Source organism: Opisthocomus hoazin, chromosome 1, assembly GCF_030867145.1.
Source record: "Opisthocomus hoazin isolate bOpiHoa1 chromosome 1, bOpiHoa1.hap1, whole genome shotgun sequence".
Taxonomy (NCBI): Eukaryota; Metazoa; Chordata; class Aves; order Opisthocomiformes; family Opisthocomidae; genus Opisthocomus; species Opisthocomus hoazin.
This window is the reverse complement of record NC_134414.1, coordinates 157,036,349-157,056,840: the sequence shown is the minus strand read 5'-3', so window position 1 is coordinate 157,056,840 and position 20,492 is coordinate 157,036,349. Positions and strand designations below refer to the sequence as shown.

Sequence of the window (20,492 nt, the reverse complement as noted above, 5' to 3'; positions counted from 1 at the left end):
TATTAAGGAAACAGAGAAGTAGTATAGATTTTGCCTTGTGCTAACTGTTTCACACCCTTCTTTTCTTCTCCAACCTATTTCTCCTCCACCTCACTCCCGCTTGGTTGGCTGGCAGTCTCCCTCCCTCTCTTACTTTCTGTTTACCTGACATAACCTTGACTCACTCCCTTCTTCCTTTGTGCCCCCTCTTAAAAATATCTCATGGTGCTACTACAGTGTTTCTGCCATGAAAACGTTCCCAGTGACTACGTGTTTTGTGCTGTCCTTTGCCCTGTGTTTGCCTTGTTTACTTAGGCTGTAAATCTTCTCAGTTTGTATGAGGTCTCGTACAATCTGGCCCCATTCTTGACTAGTGCTCAAGTATAAAATAATCAAAATACCATCAAGAACAGTAACAAACACAACAATTTTATGACCGGGATACTTCTAAGATATAAAGCTTAACAGAGCATGCAAGTATTCTTAGGCTTGAAAATATACACAGCTATTAAATAGAAGCATCTTCCTTCTTATTTCCATTAAGTCCTAAACTACTTCAGAATAGTTCAGAGCAATCTCAAACATAATTACATGGAACTGAATAATTAATAGAACTCATTAAATGCATGCCATATACAGGAGGGTAACAGTACATATGAACAGGTATTTGGCATTCATATCTTGAGTTCCTGATTGTTTATAGCCAGAACCACTTTGCGGTATCGGCCTCTGGAGATTTCCTGCTGGATCGCATCTCTTGAGATTTGTCATGAACAGTAGAAGAGAGGAACAGTGACTGCAACATGCTCTGGTCTGCAGCCGATTTCTCTGCATAGTGAAAAATACAAGACATGCACGGAGTGGCCCATAGTGACTACAGCAGGTATGAAAGATGCTGAGCATCTTTACACAGTATTCAGAGTGGGCCCTGAATTCATCACTGTATCCCTGATGGCATGAGAGACACATCATGACAAATACAACGCATGGTATACTTAAAACAGAGCGCATTTGTTGTGTGCATGTGTGAATGCAAGACTTTCTCCAGTACACTCTGGCTTAATATTCTCCCAGATCTTTCTCACTTGATGTTTCAGTTAACTGGATGCTAGAGGCCTTCAAAAACCATGTCAGTTCTTTTATTGAATATAATCCTGCTATATCCAGAGCAGATAGTATGAACAGAACATTGGTTCACTTCCAGTGCTATTGAATGATTGAGTGTGAAAGCCTCCTTTGCATATTTTCTCTCTTTCATTTTTTTAATGCACTACTTTCCAGTGTGTTTTCCCATTCGTGCGTGTAGCTTTCCCACCTTGTCAGCATTGCCAGTCAGTCAGTTGCTGAGCTACAGGCTGTTCGCTGCACTTTCTGTCACTCGGGTGCGGAGAGATTTTTGGTCTGACTTACAAACTCCCCGCTGCCCCCGGCAAGCTGGCTGGCTGCCACACTGCAGCGGCGTGTTTCAAATGGCTGCTCTTTCCAGGACACACTTCTTTGCATCTCCAGCTTCATCACTTCTTACACACTTCTTTTCCCCCTTTAGTTTCATCTTTCCCATACCAAAAGGCCTTGGCAATGGAGCCATGCAGAAACAACCACCACACCACGAAACTATTTCAGATTCTGACTCCTTGACAAATTATCTGCATGTCCTAGTTTATCACTTAGTCAACCCATGTTCAACTGTGCATCTACTTCCACCACTGTTCAAGCACTATATGCAAGTTACACATGTGACTTCTAGATTACTTACCAGTTCATGTTTTCTAGTACATCTAGGCTTTATTTTTTTCATTATTATGTTCTTCATTTTTTGTTTTTAAAATATTTATGTCTGTTCTGATCAGTACACTTAAACCTGGGACCTGTTACAGGACAACTTCTGCACAACGCTCTTAGAATGCAGTCCCAGATGTTGGCAAAATCTGGCACACTGCTATTGCTCCTGAGCGCTGGGAGACCTCTCCTTTGCATTTCAATGAACTCACCACTATTGCATCCTGCTAACCAGCTGGTTTACTAGTGCATTCAATCTCAGCTGAAGCAAAGCATCAGAGGGTATTGATTACTCCACAAACTTTGGTTTTCTTTCTGAATTAAACCTAATTCAAAGTTCCAGAAACTTTTGAATATTTTTCCTTCAGAAGGCAAGTGAGCTATAAAACTAGGTAGAATATGAACAGACTTCATCATATTTTGTTGCATACAAGTACAATACGGGTCTGAATTGATCCCTAGGAACTTAATGAGGGCCTCCAACCAACTCTACTTGGCTGTATTTAACTCTGCAACTCGAGATATACTGAAGCTCTATACTGATTTCATATCCTACATAATTTCCTCACACCCTGATTTCTATCTGGACTGCTCTGAGGAACAGGACTACAGCTGCTCTAACAGTGAATCTATCCTGCAGCTCAGACACAGTCACAAGAGCTTTAGACAACACTGTAATGTTTACACCTCAGTTTTCTTACATATGAAAGGACGACTGCAGTCTCAGGTTTCAGATACACAATCTTTTTGCAAGCCAAAAGTGACATGCCTTTGCCTCCAATTCTATGATGTCCTAAGCAGTCACCATTTAAGCTGACATTTATTGAAGGCCTCAATGTGAAAAGATGAGGGGAAAAAAAACCCAACAAAAAACTACCAACAATTTTGATAGTTGAACACCTGCTTTTGTGGTTTTATCTGGATAGTACTTAAAGGGCAAAGGATGGAGGCTATCTTTTCACAAGGAGCCACATGGAGAAGACAAAGGGCAATGGGTACAAAGCTTCACCCGGAGAGGTTTAATCTTGACATAAGAAAGAAATATTTTACAATGAGAACAATCGTTCACTGGAGCAACCTCCCCATGGTAGAGTCCCCACTGCTGGTGGTTTTCAAGATGCGACTAGACAGGGCACTTCATAATCTTATCTAGGCTCCCTTTCCCACAAAAGTTTGGACCAGATGATCTGTCAAGGTGCATTCCAGCCTGGGCTGTTCTATGATTCTATGAGACTATTTACTCTTATATCTAGTCCTAAACTTCCACATAATGTTGTTTTTATAATTATATAATTACTGCTTCCCCTTACAGCTGACCTTAAGTCAGATTTCACTTAAACTAGTTTTATACCAGTGCAACTTTACTAGTCCTAATAATGATAAATCACTGATATATGAGAGGAGGGAGATCAGACCTAACAGAGATTATTTTTTACTTATACTAGGTGTTTTCACCTGTTGCATTCTCCCTCCAGACAAATGACAAACTTCTTCCATTCCAGAAGAATGGAGAAAGCAAATGTGAGGTGCCTTTCACACAGGCCGCTGGAGCAAATAATAATCCCTGAAATTGAAGTACAGCAATTTTCATGGGTTATACACAGTTTTAAAAGGTTATATACTTCTAACAGGGCACAATGAGATTTAAAATGGTTTATTAAGCCTTTTTTCGTGAATACGTTCTGTATCATATATTTGGTGAAAGGTAATCAGTTGAACTATTTATTCAAAATGTATCATGGGAATGCATCAGTACAGGCTTGGGGTGGACCTGCTAGAGAGCAGCTCTGTGGAGAGGGACCTGGGTGTCCTGGTGGACAACAGGTTAACCATGAGCCAGCAGTGTGCCCTGGCTGCCAAGAAAGCCAATGGGATCCTGGGGTGCATCAAGAAGAGTGTGGCCAGCAGGACGAGGGAGGTTCTCCTTCCCCTCTACACTGCCCTGGTGAGGCCTCATCTGGAGTACTCTGTCCAGTTCTGGGCTCCCCAGTTCAAGAAAGATGAAGAGCTACTGGAGAGAGTCCAGCGGAGGGCTACGAGGATGAGGACGGGACTGGAACATCTCCCCTACGAGGAGAGGCTGAGGGAACTGGCCTTGTTCAGCCTGAAGAAGAGAAGGCTGAGAGGGGACCTAATAAATGCTTATAAATATCTGAAGGGTGGGTGTCAGGAGGATGGGGCCAAGCTCTTTTCAGTGGTGCCCAGTGACAGGACAAAGGGGCAATGGGCACAAACTGAGGAACAGGAAGCTCCATCTGAACATGAGGAAGAACTTCTTCCCTCTGAGGGTGACGGAGCACTGGAACAGGCTGCTCAGGGAGGCTGTGGAGTCTCCTTCTCTGGAGATCTTCAAGACCCGCCTGGACGCGGTCCTGTGCAGCCTGCTGTAGGTGATCCTGCTTCGGCAGGAGGGTTGGACTAGGTGACCCACAGAGGTCCCTTCCAACCCCTACTATTCTGTGATTCTGTGATTCTGTATAAACAGACAAGCCTCTATTACACTTAGGTTGTACTGTAATGCAGTTGTAGGAAAAAGCTTCCAAGATCACAGTGTTTGTCCAGATCAAACTTGCACCGACTTGAAAGGTTTTCTTACTATGTTATCTAAAAGCACATGAATTGGTTTCCTTAAAATTTATTTTACATATATTTCTCTACTGTACAATCATATTAGGATTCCAATTTAAAAATGCAGATAGGACTGTTCTGCTCCAGTGAATGGAATGGCTGTACTTGGAGTAGCTATGGCAAAGTATATTCAAGTAATGGAGTAATTTAACCAGTTACATCATCATGAAAGAGTTTTCATAGTTAAGATGAGAAACCCTGTATTTCATTAAGTCTGCAACAGTGCTGGAAACACTTCATTATTTAAAGTCAGCCTTCCACATTAATCTGAAGATGAACAGATTATCGTGCTTTCTGTAGAACAAGCACCTCTGTCCTCTAGAGTGCTTTGCAGAAATTCTGGGTCACTATAACCTTCTTGCCCAGAGACCCACAAGGCATCAGCACCAGAGATGGGAATAAAGTCCAGAATCCCAATCTGTAACCTTTCCTGCACTGACTGGGGATCATGCTTCCCCCTAGCAAGTCCTAACACATTATTCTGCTGCTGTAAAATCCCACTGAACTTAGAAAACAGGTAAGGAATAAAAATAAATCATGGAAAGTAAGAACAAAAAAATTGAACAAAGGTGGTTTTATAATCCTCAGAAGAAGAAACTTGGTAGTTTGATGTCAGCTGACCGAAGGACCCCCATGCTGTGACTGCAAAATTAACAAGGGTTTAAACATATAATCAAGTTTAACAAGTTACTATGTATCCGCACAAGCACGGTAAACCATTTGGTAAGCTCATTTTGCCCATGACAAATGCAGGACAACTTGGCTTAGCTTGTTTCTCTTTCCTCTGGGACTAAACTGTTACACTTTCAGTGCAGAAACAGACAAGCTGGTTTTGGGTCTCCACAGCACAGCAACTTGCCAAGTTGTGGTAGCTTGACTTCATGTCAACCCTCCTAACTCTGCTAAGAATATAAGCCTAATGGGATAAAGGGAAGTGAAAAAGCATTTCCTTGCCAAATGTTTTTTTTAACAGGCTTGAAAATGATGGTGACAACTGTATGAAAAGCTTTTCCACCGTTTGAACAGACCATCATGATTTCCAGCCCTCTACAGCCTGGTACTTCTCTGCCTCTTCTTGTCACCACTTCTAATTACCACGCCTAATTGTACCTGCCTTTTTAGCGTACTTGGCACTAGCTGTATAAAAACTTTGGCAGCGAACAATCAGCAGATACAAGACCATTAACATGACTATGCTTTAGGCAGACATTCAGGGGATCGAATCTGAAGGGACAGAAGTCTTCCTAGACCGAGAACTCCTGAAGTATCCAGCTTGTAAGAAAACACCCTTTGTGCTTTAGGAGACTTGTTCTCTGGAGGTGGGACAGCAATGGCTTTCTACAACACTTCAGCTGACAGTTCTGGTTGGTGGGGCAGCTTGTAGCCAGGGCTCCTGACTACAATACCTTTTATAGTTGTAATGCAAATGGGGCACAACATACCCTTCATTCTGAGCACTCTGAACTTCAGCGGAGATACAGGCATATATGTCTATTTTGATGCTTTTTTTGCCCAGTTCAGATTTTTAACCAACTTTGATATCACCAGGACTTTAAGGATGTGCCCAGAGGCTCTACATAATTGGCACTTTTGGCTTATCACCAAATTAAGGGAAAGCATGCTGTAACCCACTCACCTGACTCAGTCATAGCTGTAGTGTACAATACTAATCTCCACATTTATTAAACATACAGTCCCTCTGGAGCTGGGGATGATACAGTAACAGCTGTTCTATTCTGGTTTCTTTTTAAGTCATGAGGAAACAAACACTAATGTGTCTCCGGTACCATTCACAGTGTTCACATCTACTATTGCAATTAAGATATATTAAGATAAACAACTCTCAAGTTCTTGCATCTTTTACAATCCATCCTCCATCCAATTCTCTCCCCCCATTGTTGCCATCATTATTGTGAATAAACGAGTACTGAAATCTGACTCAGCAAACAGAAGTTAAGTTTTATGCAAAAATAAATGAGGTAAGTCATACTGGGCATAGCATCCTCCCAAAAGATACTGAGACTAAACCAAACAAATCAGTAGGCCTAGAACGAAGACAGTGAAATAAAGCAAATACTGGGAAACCAGGGTTTGCCCTGACTTTCATGTCGGTCTGGCCTCCTGCTGGTATAAAATTCATATTTCTCTGTGGCCTTTTTGGCCACAGGAATTAAGAAGAACACTTCCGGATGGTAAGCAAACATGTTGTTTTGGACACAAAGATGATATCAAAAGTCCGTACCATGAATTCCAGTATGGCTTTTAGCCACAGCTTGTGGGTAGGAGCACGGTGGTACAGTACACACCCAAAACACAAGGACAGGCACAGCACACCTCTGGAAGCTGAGGAAATTCACACAGCAGCCAAAAATTTTAAGGAGGGTGCGTCATACAAGACGACACTTTTCCCTTAGCTGGTTAGTGCAAAAAGGGACATATTCCTTCCTCTGCTCAACCCCCAAGAGAATATTCATGGCCCTCTTTCAACTCTGAAACTACCACATCACTTGACTGTGCTGATGAGCTGAAAGCACGTGGTCAGCACCAGCCTTGCTAATGGCCGAGGTAGGTGAGCTGGGCCGGCAGAGAAGGATTGCTTAAGCTTGGTACTGGTCCCTCCATTCTGAACTCATCCCAACTCCAAGTACATCCTAAGCACCTTGCAACACTTCTCCCTTTTCCCCAAGGCATTTGGAAACAGGAGGGAAAAAAGGTGGTAGTGAACTGCATGAAGAACCTTATGGCTGACTGTTTTAGACTAGTTGAATCCTTGAAGAGACTTTAGGTAATGTGAAGGACACAGAGATTATGTGACTGCACATGCATTTTTCAGAGGCAGAAAAGTAATCCCACTGCAGTTAATGGATGCTGTTACACTCAAAGTCAATAACCTTGCGAAAGGGCTTTGGCAAGTCAGTGCCTTTGTATTTGGACTGCAACGCTAGCTGTGTGGCGTGCCTTTGTCCACTTCAGCCTTGCTTACCAGCAGAGGTATAGGCACAGTCGAGCCCTAGGTGCAATTCTGGCTACATACATTGATGCATGTTTTTGTGTTCCAACAGTTTCTGTAGCAGCGCTTACACGCGAGACAGGTGAAAGTGAGTAAACACAGAGATATTAAAAAAGCCACTTACTTTCTCACCACGCAGGTTTACTATTTGCAGTTCAGGCTGCTCTGACAACTGAATGAGATCATTTCACTGCATTGCCTTCCTCCAGCATATCCACCTGATGTATATGTGTGGGGGATCATGGCACTACGGTATCACGTCTGCTGTTACTGTAAATTGGCACTTTGTTTTTGAAAAGCTACAAACTGCTTGTTCATAAACCACTTTGTAATCGCCATTGGTCTGTTTGGTGGGTTGCTTGTTTTTTTCAGATCTAAAATAATTTGAAGATGTTGCTTCAGATTAAGCATCTGTGCCTTGTATGACATTTAATTTGCAAACAAGTTAACACAAATATATTATTCCCGTGTATATTTATTATGTGCATACAGCAGTCAACCCTCAAATGCACTCCCCCAGTCCTTCCAGCAAACTAGGAATCCTCTTTGCCACAAAAACTTACCCTTTTCCTCCAGTAAATATATCCCTTAGAAGAAACTTTTGCCTTTAGAGTCTCATTTTTCATTTATTTCATTAGTTTCCATCTCAGATAACTAAATTCTCTTTTATTACAGCTGGGAATTTTTATAACGTGCAAATTGAAATAATGATTGTATGGCAATACTCTGCAAGTGGTTTTCATTAAGCCTCCAGCTACTATTCCTTCCTCTGTTGGATATTTCTGTGTCAAGGTTACTTTACACTGGACAGAAATTTGAGCAATTTATGTTGAAAAGAATGACTAAAAACCTATTAGGTAACAACCTTGAAAATGCACTGGTGGATCGGGCTTAATTGTATGATCTTGTCATAGTCAAAATACCTCAATCGCTTAAAACTTAATAATCATGCTAAAAAGTGGACGTGTGAATATACTCCAGAGGTTCACATTTCTGAAAATCAAAATTACTACTTGTCTTTACAATTCTGTGTAAGCAGATACACAGTGTCAGAAATACATTTACATTTCTGGGATGCTACACTACAACATTGTGGTTTTTTTGTCAACGGAGTGACTAAATTCATACTCTCTGTTCAAGTAGGATTTTCTGGTTAATTTTAGTGACTTAAAGTAGTTCAGAACCATTTGTGTGGCTTGTTGAAATTTACAGTGTGCTCACATTGTTGATCACCAGACTTACCTTGCTACTTTGTCATTCTGTATTGCCTATTGGTAAATGAGTTTGCTAGCATATATTCCCATTGCTGCCAGGGTCACCAGAAGTCTGAATGAACACACAAAGAGTCCACTTACTTGCAAAGATTTATAGCTACACTGTTTTCTTTTCTCCCTTTCCACTCCAACTTGTCTTCCATGTCTGACATGTATAGAAAAGGGAGAGCTGCTCGTTCTAGTCAAAACCAGCAGCAGACAAGGATCACAGTTTTGCAGGGATTCCTTATTTCTACCACTAATGCATAGGCAAGAGAGAAGCAGTTTACTAATCCACCCTAGACGGTGTACTGAACCAAAGAAAAACGCTGCGTCAATATAATACCAGCCATCAACAGTCTGCAGTGAAGCAATGAGTTACATGACTAGCAAAAAACATAACCTGTATAACTCCCAGAAGCAACAAGATGTTCATTTTGTATTACATTTGTATGCCTTGCTGTCTAAGGTGGAAGACGGGTGAATTATTACACAATAAACAGATTAGAAATTTTTAAGTCTTGGAAACTCAGCAGCAGAAAGGTGCCGTTTGAAACTCTGTCTCTGCCTGCCCAAAGAGCCTGCTGTTTGAACCAAGCATAATTTCTATGTCAATTAAAGCCTTTTCCCCTGTCTTATTTATGACTGCTACAATTTTGGGTAGCAGAGGAATCAATCAGTTCCAACCAACCAGTGAAATTATTTTGTGAGCTCTGGGGATAAAAAAAAAAACCAACAAAACAGTTTCTGCATTTCTGTTTGAACACAGTTATCTAACGAGCACAATTTACGCACTGAAAACTTACCAATGGAGCGATGAATGCAGGTATGCTGGTTATCACTCAGAAAAAAGCCCTCTTTGCACTGACATTCGTAGCTGCCCATAGTATTTACACAGATCTGCTGGCACCCTCCATTGTTATCCTGACACTCATCAACATCTAGAAGAGAGAAGAAACAAGAAATGCAAGATAATGTACAGGTTCAGAATGCACATCTAGAAGAGCAACGAATCCATGAAAAGGCACGCTGTAAATTAAGCTAATGAAAACTACTCGAACCCCACCAGAGTTAATCCCAATTAATCCATCTAATTCTTTTTCCTGCATCCTAGGTTTAAAGTTAACATAAAAAGCAGTGGGGAGAGGAGTCCAGCTAAGTCTCCATGCATTCTGAGCTGCAAATTGATTTCCAATGCACAATGAATGTTAACGTCCTAAAAAGGCTGTGACCCCGTCTGCCAAGTGTGGTGTTGCACTCTGTCATTCCCACTCCACTTGGAAAGACATACTTCAGGCCTACAGTAATTTCTAGCAGGGGTAGCAGGCAAACACAAAGGGCATTACTGGGTGAAAAGAGTCTTTATAGAGTTCTGGTCTTGAACAGAACAGCATGTTTCAATTACTGGAGTCATAACCCCCTACTTTGTCAGTTTGTTTAATGTTGTTTAATGAAAAGAAGGCTTCTTAAATCTAAATGTTCCATGTCTGTATTGTCATTTTAATAGGCAAATATATAAAACCACAAAGGCAGCATTAGCTACTGGCTGTTTTGAGGGTCCCTGCCTATCCCCCATCACCTCTCTCTGGCATAAAAGTTTTCATGCTGTTGTGTTTAACAGAGCCATATGTTTCAGCATTGGGAAACCACCGTCACTAAAAGTTATCTGACCCACATTCAACCTTGCAACTCCCCTGTTTTGCTCATAAAAAGTGTATCATATCCATTTGCTGTTTTTTCCTTGGATAAAAGCAACTTGCCACCTGAAAAATCCATGTTTTCCTTTTTTATGGAGACTCTGTAACCAGTTAGTTATTTCACAGTATGTGCCAACATGTCAGCAAATCAGTTGGTGTGTGTTTTGCTTTCATTTTATTTTTGGAGGGGGGGAAAAACACAGCAAAACTAAATCATCCACAACATTCAAAATCTCAGGAGAGCTGGCACAGGTCCGGCAGAAATTAATTCCTCCAGGACTGGCCACAATACACTAAGGCAAACCAAGCTTCTTTCGCCAGCCCCCTTGCAGGCAAGGCCAAGGAAGCTCTGAAACGCTGCAGAAACTCAGCCGGTAACTAACAGAGGAATATCGGCTAGTTCCAGCAGCTTGCTCAGCTAAGCCTGCTATTGCTGTTTGTGCTGGTGTGCTGCCTGCACTTCATGTGACAGAAACTGTAGCTCTTTCTCACAGAAAAAAAAAAGCTCTAGGGTAATTACAGCAGTCCCCAGGGAAACCAGGCCGTCTCCTCCTGTCTTGAACTACAATGCAAGTGTGTAGACAGTCCTTCTCCCTTTTTTATTTAGCAGGAAATGTTAAGCACTATTACCCCAAATTTTCTGTATCAAAATCCTTCCCGCCCTCAGTTCTTGCTCTCTTCCAGATTTGAACCTTTTCATAACCCCATCAGAGCAGTTTGGAAGGGCGTTAAGAAAAGGAGACACGAAGCCTTTCCTTGCCTGCTGCAGCAGCAAGCAGGAAAGATAAACAAGACGGCTTTGTGAGACCCCCACTCTGAGTCAGCAGGCCTTGCCGCCCTCTTGGTGCCAGCTCAGACTTGTTCCTTCACAACAGCACGCTGGAATCTAGATCCCCCTCTCTGGAAGATTAGCTCAACACTTACTGAAAGAAAAAGTCTCAGTTGGTACATGTACAAGTCCCAAAATTTTGCTACAAAGTACGTGTCCTGTTTATAGTATCACAAAGCGACTTCAACAATTGCCTTCCAGCTCTGATGAATAATCTGAAACAAATGCAATGATTTATAAACATCTTTTTCTGCTCTTGATAGCAAATGCTGGCGATTTACAACTTCTGCAAAGAGACAGCTCAATTTACCACCAAGCCCCAAATCCATACACTGGAATAAAAGTTATTACAATTTAAACTCTTTAAGAAGTCTTACCAAGAGGAATTTCTTCTAATTGTTTTCAATTACTTGCCTCAAAATTATTTAATGTGCATTTGTGAAGAGGCGGAGTTGAAGCAAGGAGCAGCTGGGACCTAGGACTGCTGTACCTCTGTCTCCATGCCACAGGCTCTCCAGCGACCCTGGGCCTGGCGGCGTAGGGTTCACAGCTTCTCTTCGCAGGCCTCAGTCCTGCCAGCGCAGTCTTTTTGAAGCACTTTGTCTTACTGCACTCCTAAAGGGTAGTATTGCTTACTATCCACCATACCAAGCAATCTGTTGGACTGAATTATTTCCTTGGTAAACTTTCTTTCCAATAAAGTCACGTTATAATCAGCCTATTACTAACCCAGTTTAGAGAATGGGGTAAAAAAGTTTTCTGAAGTTAAGAGAGAGAACTCTATTGACTCCAGTGAGCTCAAGCTTTGGTAGACCTAGCAGAATAATTCCTTCATGTATGTGAATTTTCTCAAAGCTCCCAAATGAAATAGCTGCCAAGGAGGCTTTTTCCTTCATTGTTTGTGCAAAGCTCATTCAATGCAGCTCAAGTTACACAGCTGAACGTGTAAACATCAGTAATGCAGCACATGTGAGACTGCATTTTGGATCAGATTTTCTAGAGATTAAGTTCCACATAAAAACCAAAATAAGTAGCCAGGTTTTCAATACAGCTCTTCTGGCTCCAGTTTTGGAGGCTCTACATGTCAAACCAGGCTGTTGACTGTTTTGAAAAACTGAGGGTGGATCCTCAGAAGCTTTAATTGTTGCCACTCTGTCTGATAGTTTACACCTGCTGGAGACCTGCACCCCAGGGCCTAACTCTAGATATATGAAAAAAGTAATTTATGATGTGAAATCTCTTCACTCAAACACCTACTCTAAGCCCCAACTACACTCTTTCAAAGAACTTTTAATTTATTGAGCACAAAGCTCACTTTCTTTATTACTCTACCCTTTATAAAAATGGGGTTTTTTTAGAGCAGACAGGCATGTCTTCTTCAGCACCCTGTTACACAAAATCAGCTACCCCTGGTCATCTTTTCCAGGACCAGGGTTGTCTCCCTGAGGACAGCAGCCCCAAGGCAGCAGGTGCAGGTCTCCCTTCCTTTACACTGGTGTATGGAAACTCAAATCCATTTCCTAGACTCTTTCTCTTGCAAAAATTCTTTCATCCAGCCTGGCCTCACCATCTGACAGTGTGCTGATTCCTAGAGTACGTTATCCACTGCTTACATGAGACCTGAGCCTCTGAATCCTACTGATAATCCCAGTGTGGAAGCTGGAGCAAGGTTTCAGCAAACCTACATAATCCAAACTCACAAAAAGATGGAAACAGGTTCTCACCTGAGATGAGCTCAGATGGTTATCTCACACAGGTGCTCCAACCCCCATCCTCAAAAAGGGGAGAAAAAACTAGGAGAAAGTGAATATATGTCCTTAAGCCATTCTCTGTAACACTCATCATGAACAACTGTCCTGTGATTACTTCCACCAAAGCCAATCCTTGATAGCAGCATCTAGAAATAACGCAGTTTCCACAGCCCTTAACTACACCTTACCAGCACAAATAAATAGCAAAGGTGACAACCAGCACAAGAGCTAGAATTGCTTATACAGAGTTTAGACCAGAGCGACAAACTTATGTTTCAAGGGACATGAGGGCCTGGACTTCAAATTGTCCAGTCACATCAAGGGCAACAACGAATAAGGGAAGAGCCAGTTCAGGGAGCTGGGAAAGGAGAAGTCGCTTTCAGAAGAAGAGATAATGGATGCATATATATATGCATACATATATCTAGGTATCAGAAGCATTATGCAAATTAAAGCATATCTGAATTTGCATAAGACCTCTAGCTTTTTGGCCCACTGCCTTCACATAATCAAACTTGTGTTCTGTATCCTGGTAAGATGAAATCCTCTACAGAGTGGTAGTGTGGAACAGCATCAAAGGGTTCCGGAAACATTACAGTTTATAAAGATGCATGTTTTATCTATTAAATAAACAAATGCTTTCAGTTTCTTATTTAATTTATCTGATGAACTTTTCAGACTAGCTCCACTGGTATTTCACCCTGATCTGCCTCAGAGCTTCCCACAGTCTTTGGCCTAAAGAAGCTATTCTGATCAAGTGTCCTATTTGGATACCATCGAGGGAGAAAGGTCTGCTAAGGGTACCTGAAACCAAATCCACAAGCAGGAAGATATAAAAGTGGAAACGCTACACAGAGTCAATGTCAAGAACAGTATGTCCACTGTCCACTTCCTCCCCCCATGATCTTCTCTTCCTTCCTTCCTTCCTTCTGACATTTTTCTTTCATGTCAGCATTTTCACAAGCACTTAAACCTGTCAGAAATCTGACTCTCATCTTCAAATTCTCCAAAGCATTTGGGAGCCACAGTACAACTCACTTACTATAGCACTAAGATTCATTGGAGACTTCTAAAAACAGGACTTTGACTCATGATCCAGGGAGCTGATCCTACCAGTTTTTCTCTAAGCTCTTTGAAACTTTTGGAAGATCTAAGATGCCTATTTTCCAGTGCAGAACATTGTGATAGACAGATGAACTACTGATAGCGATACTGCAGACTTTCCTCAAATGTTAGCAACAAAACACCACTGAGGATATCTTGTATTTGTTACAGAAATGATTAGCAACTACAAACTCAGAAAATGCGAGTCCCTGATTCTGGATTTTTAAAATCACTATATTCTGAATACTTCTAGTAAGAAAGCTGGCTGAAAGTCTCATTAAAAAAAACAAAACAAAACAAAAAAAACAACCACATTCCTGGATTTACTATAGTCATAGTTATTCTTATACCAAAAGAACACCTAGCCCAGCATCCTCTCTGCTGTGTAAGTGATACTCAAGAGAAGACTGTAGAGATGGGACAGAACCATTGCTGGCATGGTCTTCCAGCTTTCAGCAATCAGATACCTCTTAACCTTCCTAAATCACTTGCCAGACCATTGTCACTGCTTCTTCTTTCCTGTACGAATTTGTATAATCTCTTCTAAACCCAACATAATGGTGCAATTACTTCTGCAGTTTAATTATGAGTTAGATAAAAAAGACATTCTTTTGTTTATTTCAAATGTGTTCCTTCATAGTCTAAATGAACGGCCCCTAATCCCATTATTGTGAGAAACAGTAAATATTCATTCCCTACTTGCCTTTTCTGCATCTTTCTTGATCTTAACAGATCCCCCAGTCTCATACTGTCTACCTCATCTGTTCTGAGCCCTGAAGCACAGCAATACACAAATATGATAATTACAGAGACAATTCAAATGACTTCAGTATATTATTTTTAAAACAAAAAGTGCCGATTTCTAGAAGTTAGCCTTAATGACTGCAACATTTGGCAAATATTCTTCTGACTTCCCTGTTCCATTCCCTTCAAGTACCAAGATGCTCTATTCGAGCGGGTGTCTTGGAAGATCTTATTTCAAGATAGCTATGGAAACCCAAAGAGTGGATCTGGCACGTAGGAGTAATGCAAGTGCTATCAGATTAGAGGCTGTAGGCAGGTGTTCCTGCTGGAACAGTCATACAAGTAGTGACAAGGTAGTGCTGTCAAGGTAGGGAGGGTGATACACTGCATTAGCTGAGTGGGCCATTGAAACAGGAATCCTTGCTAATAAAAAAAACAATATGCCATCTTTCTTAGACCAACTTTATATGAGCATACAAGGGGAAATAGTAGAATAAAGAGAAGCCACTACCTACATATACAGCATTCTCATCTCCAGGAGATCTGAAATCAGTCTTCACCAAGAATTTAAAAGCAGGGCCCAAACTTTCTACTATTTGCACGTCAGGCTAGAATTCTGCTCTTTGTCCCCTGAAAAATGTGGTGAAGAAAAGGAAAAAGAACATCACACCCTGAATACAGTACTTCATTCACTACCACAGTTGCAGAAATCTTCACTAGAGCCCTTGCTGAGAAAAGATCCACTTGCAAAAAAACGGATCCTACAGCAGTGAATGTTTACTGGAGTAGACATTAAAAAAAAAAAAAAGTGAAAAATTACCTTTCCCTGAAAAATAAAGCACATCATACAGAAGAGAAACATGAAGTACTAATCACAAGGATGTTCTTGGGTGATGAAGACTAAAATAATTCTAAAATGATCAATGAATTGATCCCTAGAACCAGTCTTTTCTTACATAAAAGGGTACAACACCTAAAATGATGCCTGTGATCTGTCCTGGATAATCCCCTCCCTTGATGGACTACAATGACCTATCACCTCAACACCCACTGACAAGGCTTCTTGTTTGCTTGCACAGTTATAGATGGGAGCAACTTGAAAATGAATGCTTAAAATCTTTTTTCTGTAGCTGTTTTGTGACACACAGAGGAATTCTGTAAATTTCATGCTACACAAACACAGTGTAAATGCGGCTGCAACAGACTCCTTTGCTACCTATAGCACACAAAATACTCACTTAACACAAGAGCTTAACTCTGCCGCATGTGACGCCTGCCCATCTGCTGCGCTGAAGTAAACAGCTCCACGGACATTGCGCGAATGTTGCATCAAGTTCAAGTCTCTTGACGTCACTTGTTTATTCCTTTCTTAAACAACTGGGCACCACTATCTGTCCTTTTAGGACACCGAAACCCTTTTTGCAGCTTTTAGCATTTCCAAAATAAACATCCAAGCCCCTTAATGTGACATCTTAGTTGTAGCTTCTATCCTCTCATTCGGTAATCATGTCTATTTTTTTAGACAGACACACACACCCGGTGGCCTCCTGAAAACAGTCCCTAAACTCAACCAAGTTCCCAGTCAACTACTTTTTAGTAAGCTATCCATTCTTCTGATACAGGGCCTTAAAACAATTTCGTATGAATTTGATCCTGCTTCTTTTCATCTGCAGTGCCACTGTCTAGGGAATGCCAGCAGCCTCCCGCTTCGCACGAGGCTCTTACTGTGAGGCTCGGACAGCCCTGGCCCCGTTAGCAGCAAGCTTGCAGTTCCACTGACGGCTATAGCTGCGTGTGGGGCACTCCAAGCGGCAACGCTAGATGAACAATCCTCCATAAACTAGAACAGGGGAAGTTAACCAGAGATGTAAACAAGCAGCAGTCCTGATCAACTGAAGGAAAAATTTGGGACAAGTGGAGTAAATTATCCAGTCTGTTATCATAATGTCTCTTGCTTTGCTTTACCCATGGGCTTTCTCTGGAGCATCACTGACTGCTGCGGGCTCAGCTGGAGCAGTATTCTATACCCTTCTTCCAAGATAACTACTGCTTCTGTCTGCTTCCTTTTACATCTACTTCTAGACCCTTCCAGCATCAGAAAAATCTGGTTTGTGTTAACTCAAAATTGGTAGGGTTTTAGTGTTTGTTTTGATTATTTTCTTATAAAAACGAAAAATATTTTGCTGTGGGTCAAACAAAGTGTATAAATTAACATGAAAAATTAAAGAATAGTTTCATTTCAAGGTGGTAACATTTCCCAGATCTATACTGGTAATCAAAGCCAAGGAAATGGCTAGACTCATGGTTTTCTTTGTTGTCTGTCAGTAACACAGTCAGGGGGCTCTCTAGGTTCAGATGAAGGATTTTAAACTAAGCATTGCAGCATCCACTAGGCTATGACGTCATTCTCACTCTCTGTATTGGTAATACTTGCAGTCCACGAAACGTGGAAGAAATGGGAGAGTCCGCAGCACAACCTTCAACACACTGAAGAGAGAACTGCAGCCGGAGTTGAAACGCGTCGGCTTAGTCAGGCACATATCTACACAATAAACTTTTGGGGAACAGTAATACGCTGAAAATGTTTTGGAAGTGCTGAAATTGCTCCTGTAGGTCAGATCAAAACAATTAAACTTTCCTGAAAGAATCTCCATTGGTGAAAAGTGTTTTGTAAATGCAATCCCATTTTCCAAATAGCTTCAGTAGGTATATTTTCAGTGAATGAATGCTTCATTTGGCACAAGAAGCTTGGGCAAATGAGCATCTATGCCACCAAGGAAACTAATTCAGCATTTCCACTCTCCAACACATGAGTAACACAAAAAGCAGTATTGAGAACAAATATTTTCTCTTGACAGAAATACCTGAAAGATATTCAAGATCTTACAGTAAACATTAATTTTTTTTTATATGGAACAGCAACACTAGCTTACCACTCAACCTAGTTGTGCTGTGTTACACAGTACAAGCTGGATTGGTTGGCTGGTTTGGTTTGACTACCTGGTTTTAAGAAAACAGCCTTAGAAAACAGTTGGGTACCTGTGCACCAGCTAAGCAGCAGCCACCCATTAATACATACAAGTTGCAGTAAATGGGGATAGTGCTACGCAGCTCAACAGATGAACACCATCAACCACCTCATCAGCGTTGCCTTGATTGGTAAGCTGGGAATTATCAATGAAAAGCAACGGCGGCCAGAAAAATGGACTTCGGGAACATCATAACTACGTAAGGAAGGGATAAATTTCGTAAGTTTGGAGCTGGCATGGTAGTGTAAAGCCAAAACAAACAAAGAACCAAAAATAAATCAACACAAACAACGGCCTCATCCCCACCTTCCCCATGACATTCACCAGAGCTGTATATTCATTTCACCACCACCTGGAAACATATAAAACAATTTCTGTAACAGCTATATAAGAGTGTTCATTTTTTCTGAAGTCAAAGTACTTACGAATCATGGTCTTCTGTTATCAGTGTCAAATATATTAAGTTAATGCATCTACTCACTTTACAGTTGTATCAGCTAGGTTAAATACATATGCAAGAGAGAAAGCCTTGTGTTTCATGCACTGGTTAATCTGTAAATGAGAGGAATGATGCAGAGCTCTCTATGGGCAACTTCTTCCACTCAAAGCCTTCCTACCTTTTACTCTCAGATACCTGATGTTGGTTGTACAGAATCTTTAGTCAGAGGGAAAAGTATTAGCATGTTAAGGCAAATGGACTGATCATCCTCTGACAAATTCCGCACCTTGATGTCCCTGAAGTCCCTCACAGACATGTAACCTGTATGAAATCACAAAGTGGACACTTGTTGGAACCTTTTTACTTGGAGCTCAGTTTCCCAGAGTTATTAAAATTCTGATTTCAAATTGAAACACTTGAAGCAAAACTCTGTCTGTACCCAGGATATTCCTGTCATTGCAGAGCACAAGAATGAGTTTTCACATTCTTTCAATGTGCAGTCATCAGCAGGCTGAGCCTGTGGTCCCTTCAGAGCCTAATTGATACTGAATCTATAGTTAGGAGGAGTTCTTCCAGTTATTTTCAAAATGAGTAAAATCAAGTCTCTTAGAGTTCCCCAAGATGCTCCAGAGGTTTTTGTGAGTACTGAACAACACTCAGTGGCATACTGAGAGTCTCAGGCCTATGAAAGCAAATGCTGCAGTTGTACAGGCAGTGGGTATCACAGCTCCTCTCTGGTGTGCGCATAAAAGTTTTGATGCACTGGGACTGGGGCACTGAGTGTCTTGCATAACTAAGCCCTAAACGATTCATAAGTCACACGACAAAAGTCTGGCTCCCTGTCCTGCAAGTGCAGCTCCAAGCCTGTCACTATAAATCACTAGTGGGATCTAGAACCCATTCCTTGCTGCCATATTAGTAATTTTTCTTGTGTCTCTGACTAATTTCAGAAGGAGTTTTTTAGTTATGCCTTCAAAATAAACCTCAGAACTAATGAAATAAATGAAGTTTCTCAGCTTTTTCCAAAGGAAATCATTCAAGCTCCCCAGTTAAGCCTAAATAAAACAATGTATATCCTCATTATATTGAATTGCAAAAACTATTTTTCAGAAAGTAATATTGAAACATTGCTACTCTTTATTTGCTACTATGTATCTGAAAAATATGACTGTGGTACTCTTAACATCACAGTATAAGTGGTAAACTTCTCAGCCTGTATTGGTCACAATAGAAATACGCTAGGAACACTTGCAAAAAAATAATTTTAGGGATTTTTTTGTTGATTCAGATACACAAAAATAGATCGCCTGACTTTCAAGTTGCTTGTACATTTATAAACGCGTTACATTGGAGAAACTGTGTAGGAGAAAAAAATATTGTAGAAAAACGTACTTCTCTCCCATTCCAGCTCACTTAATTGAAAAGAATTATAAAAAAATTTCACCTATGAGCTTTCTCTGTTTAGTATGTTGTCTGATAAAATAGCTAATACAAGAAAAAAAAATTGCATGAAAACCAGTATGGTGTACACTACAATAAAAAAACCCCACTTTTTTCCCATGAAGAATTACCCAATTTTATAGTCAAAATTTTCAAAGTAAAGCCAACCTTCAAGGTCTTGCAACAGAAATATTGTCCTCTCTGCATAGCTCTTCTCATGAGAGGAATAAAACCCATGAAAGAATGCTAGAGCACACAAAGCTGGAGGCTCCCAGAACTCTGGATGTCCGGCTTGTGTTGAGGAGTGTCTGTAACACTGCTGTCTACATAAACTCAGCAAATACCTCTTTCCATTCTTTTGAACTCTTCAATTCTGCTTCCATTCTTGTTTAACTAAGGTATGACCACTCTGCTGAAGAGGCTGTACTATAGCCTAATACTCATTACTGTAGCAACTTTCTTCACTTAGAATTTTCTTTTGTTAAGATGGAGAGGAAAAGCTTTGCCCAACCACTACCATTCTGTGATTCTGTGACTTTCCTTTCTGCTCCTGTCCTACAGCACAATAGCATATGTCCACTTCAGTCTTACCAACTTCACAAAGTATATTTCAATTGTTTCAAAACCTTTCTTTCCATATGCCATAAGGCCTCTTAACCACAACTTTTGCTTTCATCCTAAACCTTCCAAATTCTCTAAACAATCATTTTTGTAAAGTATGCCAAATGGCTTTTTAATTAATACTTTAATTAATGAGTAATTATTATTATTATTTAGATGCCATACTAAAATATGCAACCATCAACTAGT

At 40.8% G+C, this 20,492-nt stretch overlaps 1 protein-coding gene across 5 annotated transcripts in view; it reads right to left on the bottom strand.

Moving 5' to 3' along the window:
- Positions 1 to 20,492, bottom strand: part of SCUBE1 (signal peptide, CUB domain and EGF like domain containing 1) — a 218,334-nt gene that overhangs the window by 149,529 nt on the left and 48,313 nt on the right. For all 5 annotated transcript variants that reach the window (XM_075443399.1, XM_075443432.1, XM_075443410.1 and 2 more), the window contains exon 4: positions 9,456 to 9,590. In XM_075443399.1, coding sequence (XP_075299514.1) covers positions 9,456 to 9,590 — 135 coding nt within the window. The remainder of the gene's footprint in view (positions 1 to 9,455; positions 9,591 to 20,492) is intronic.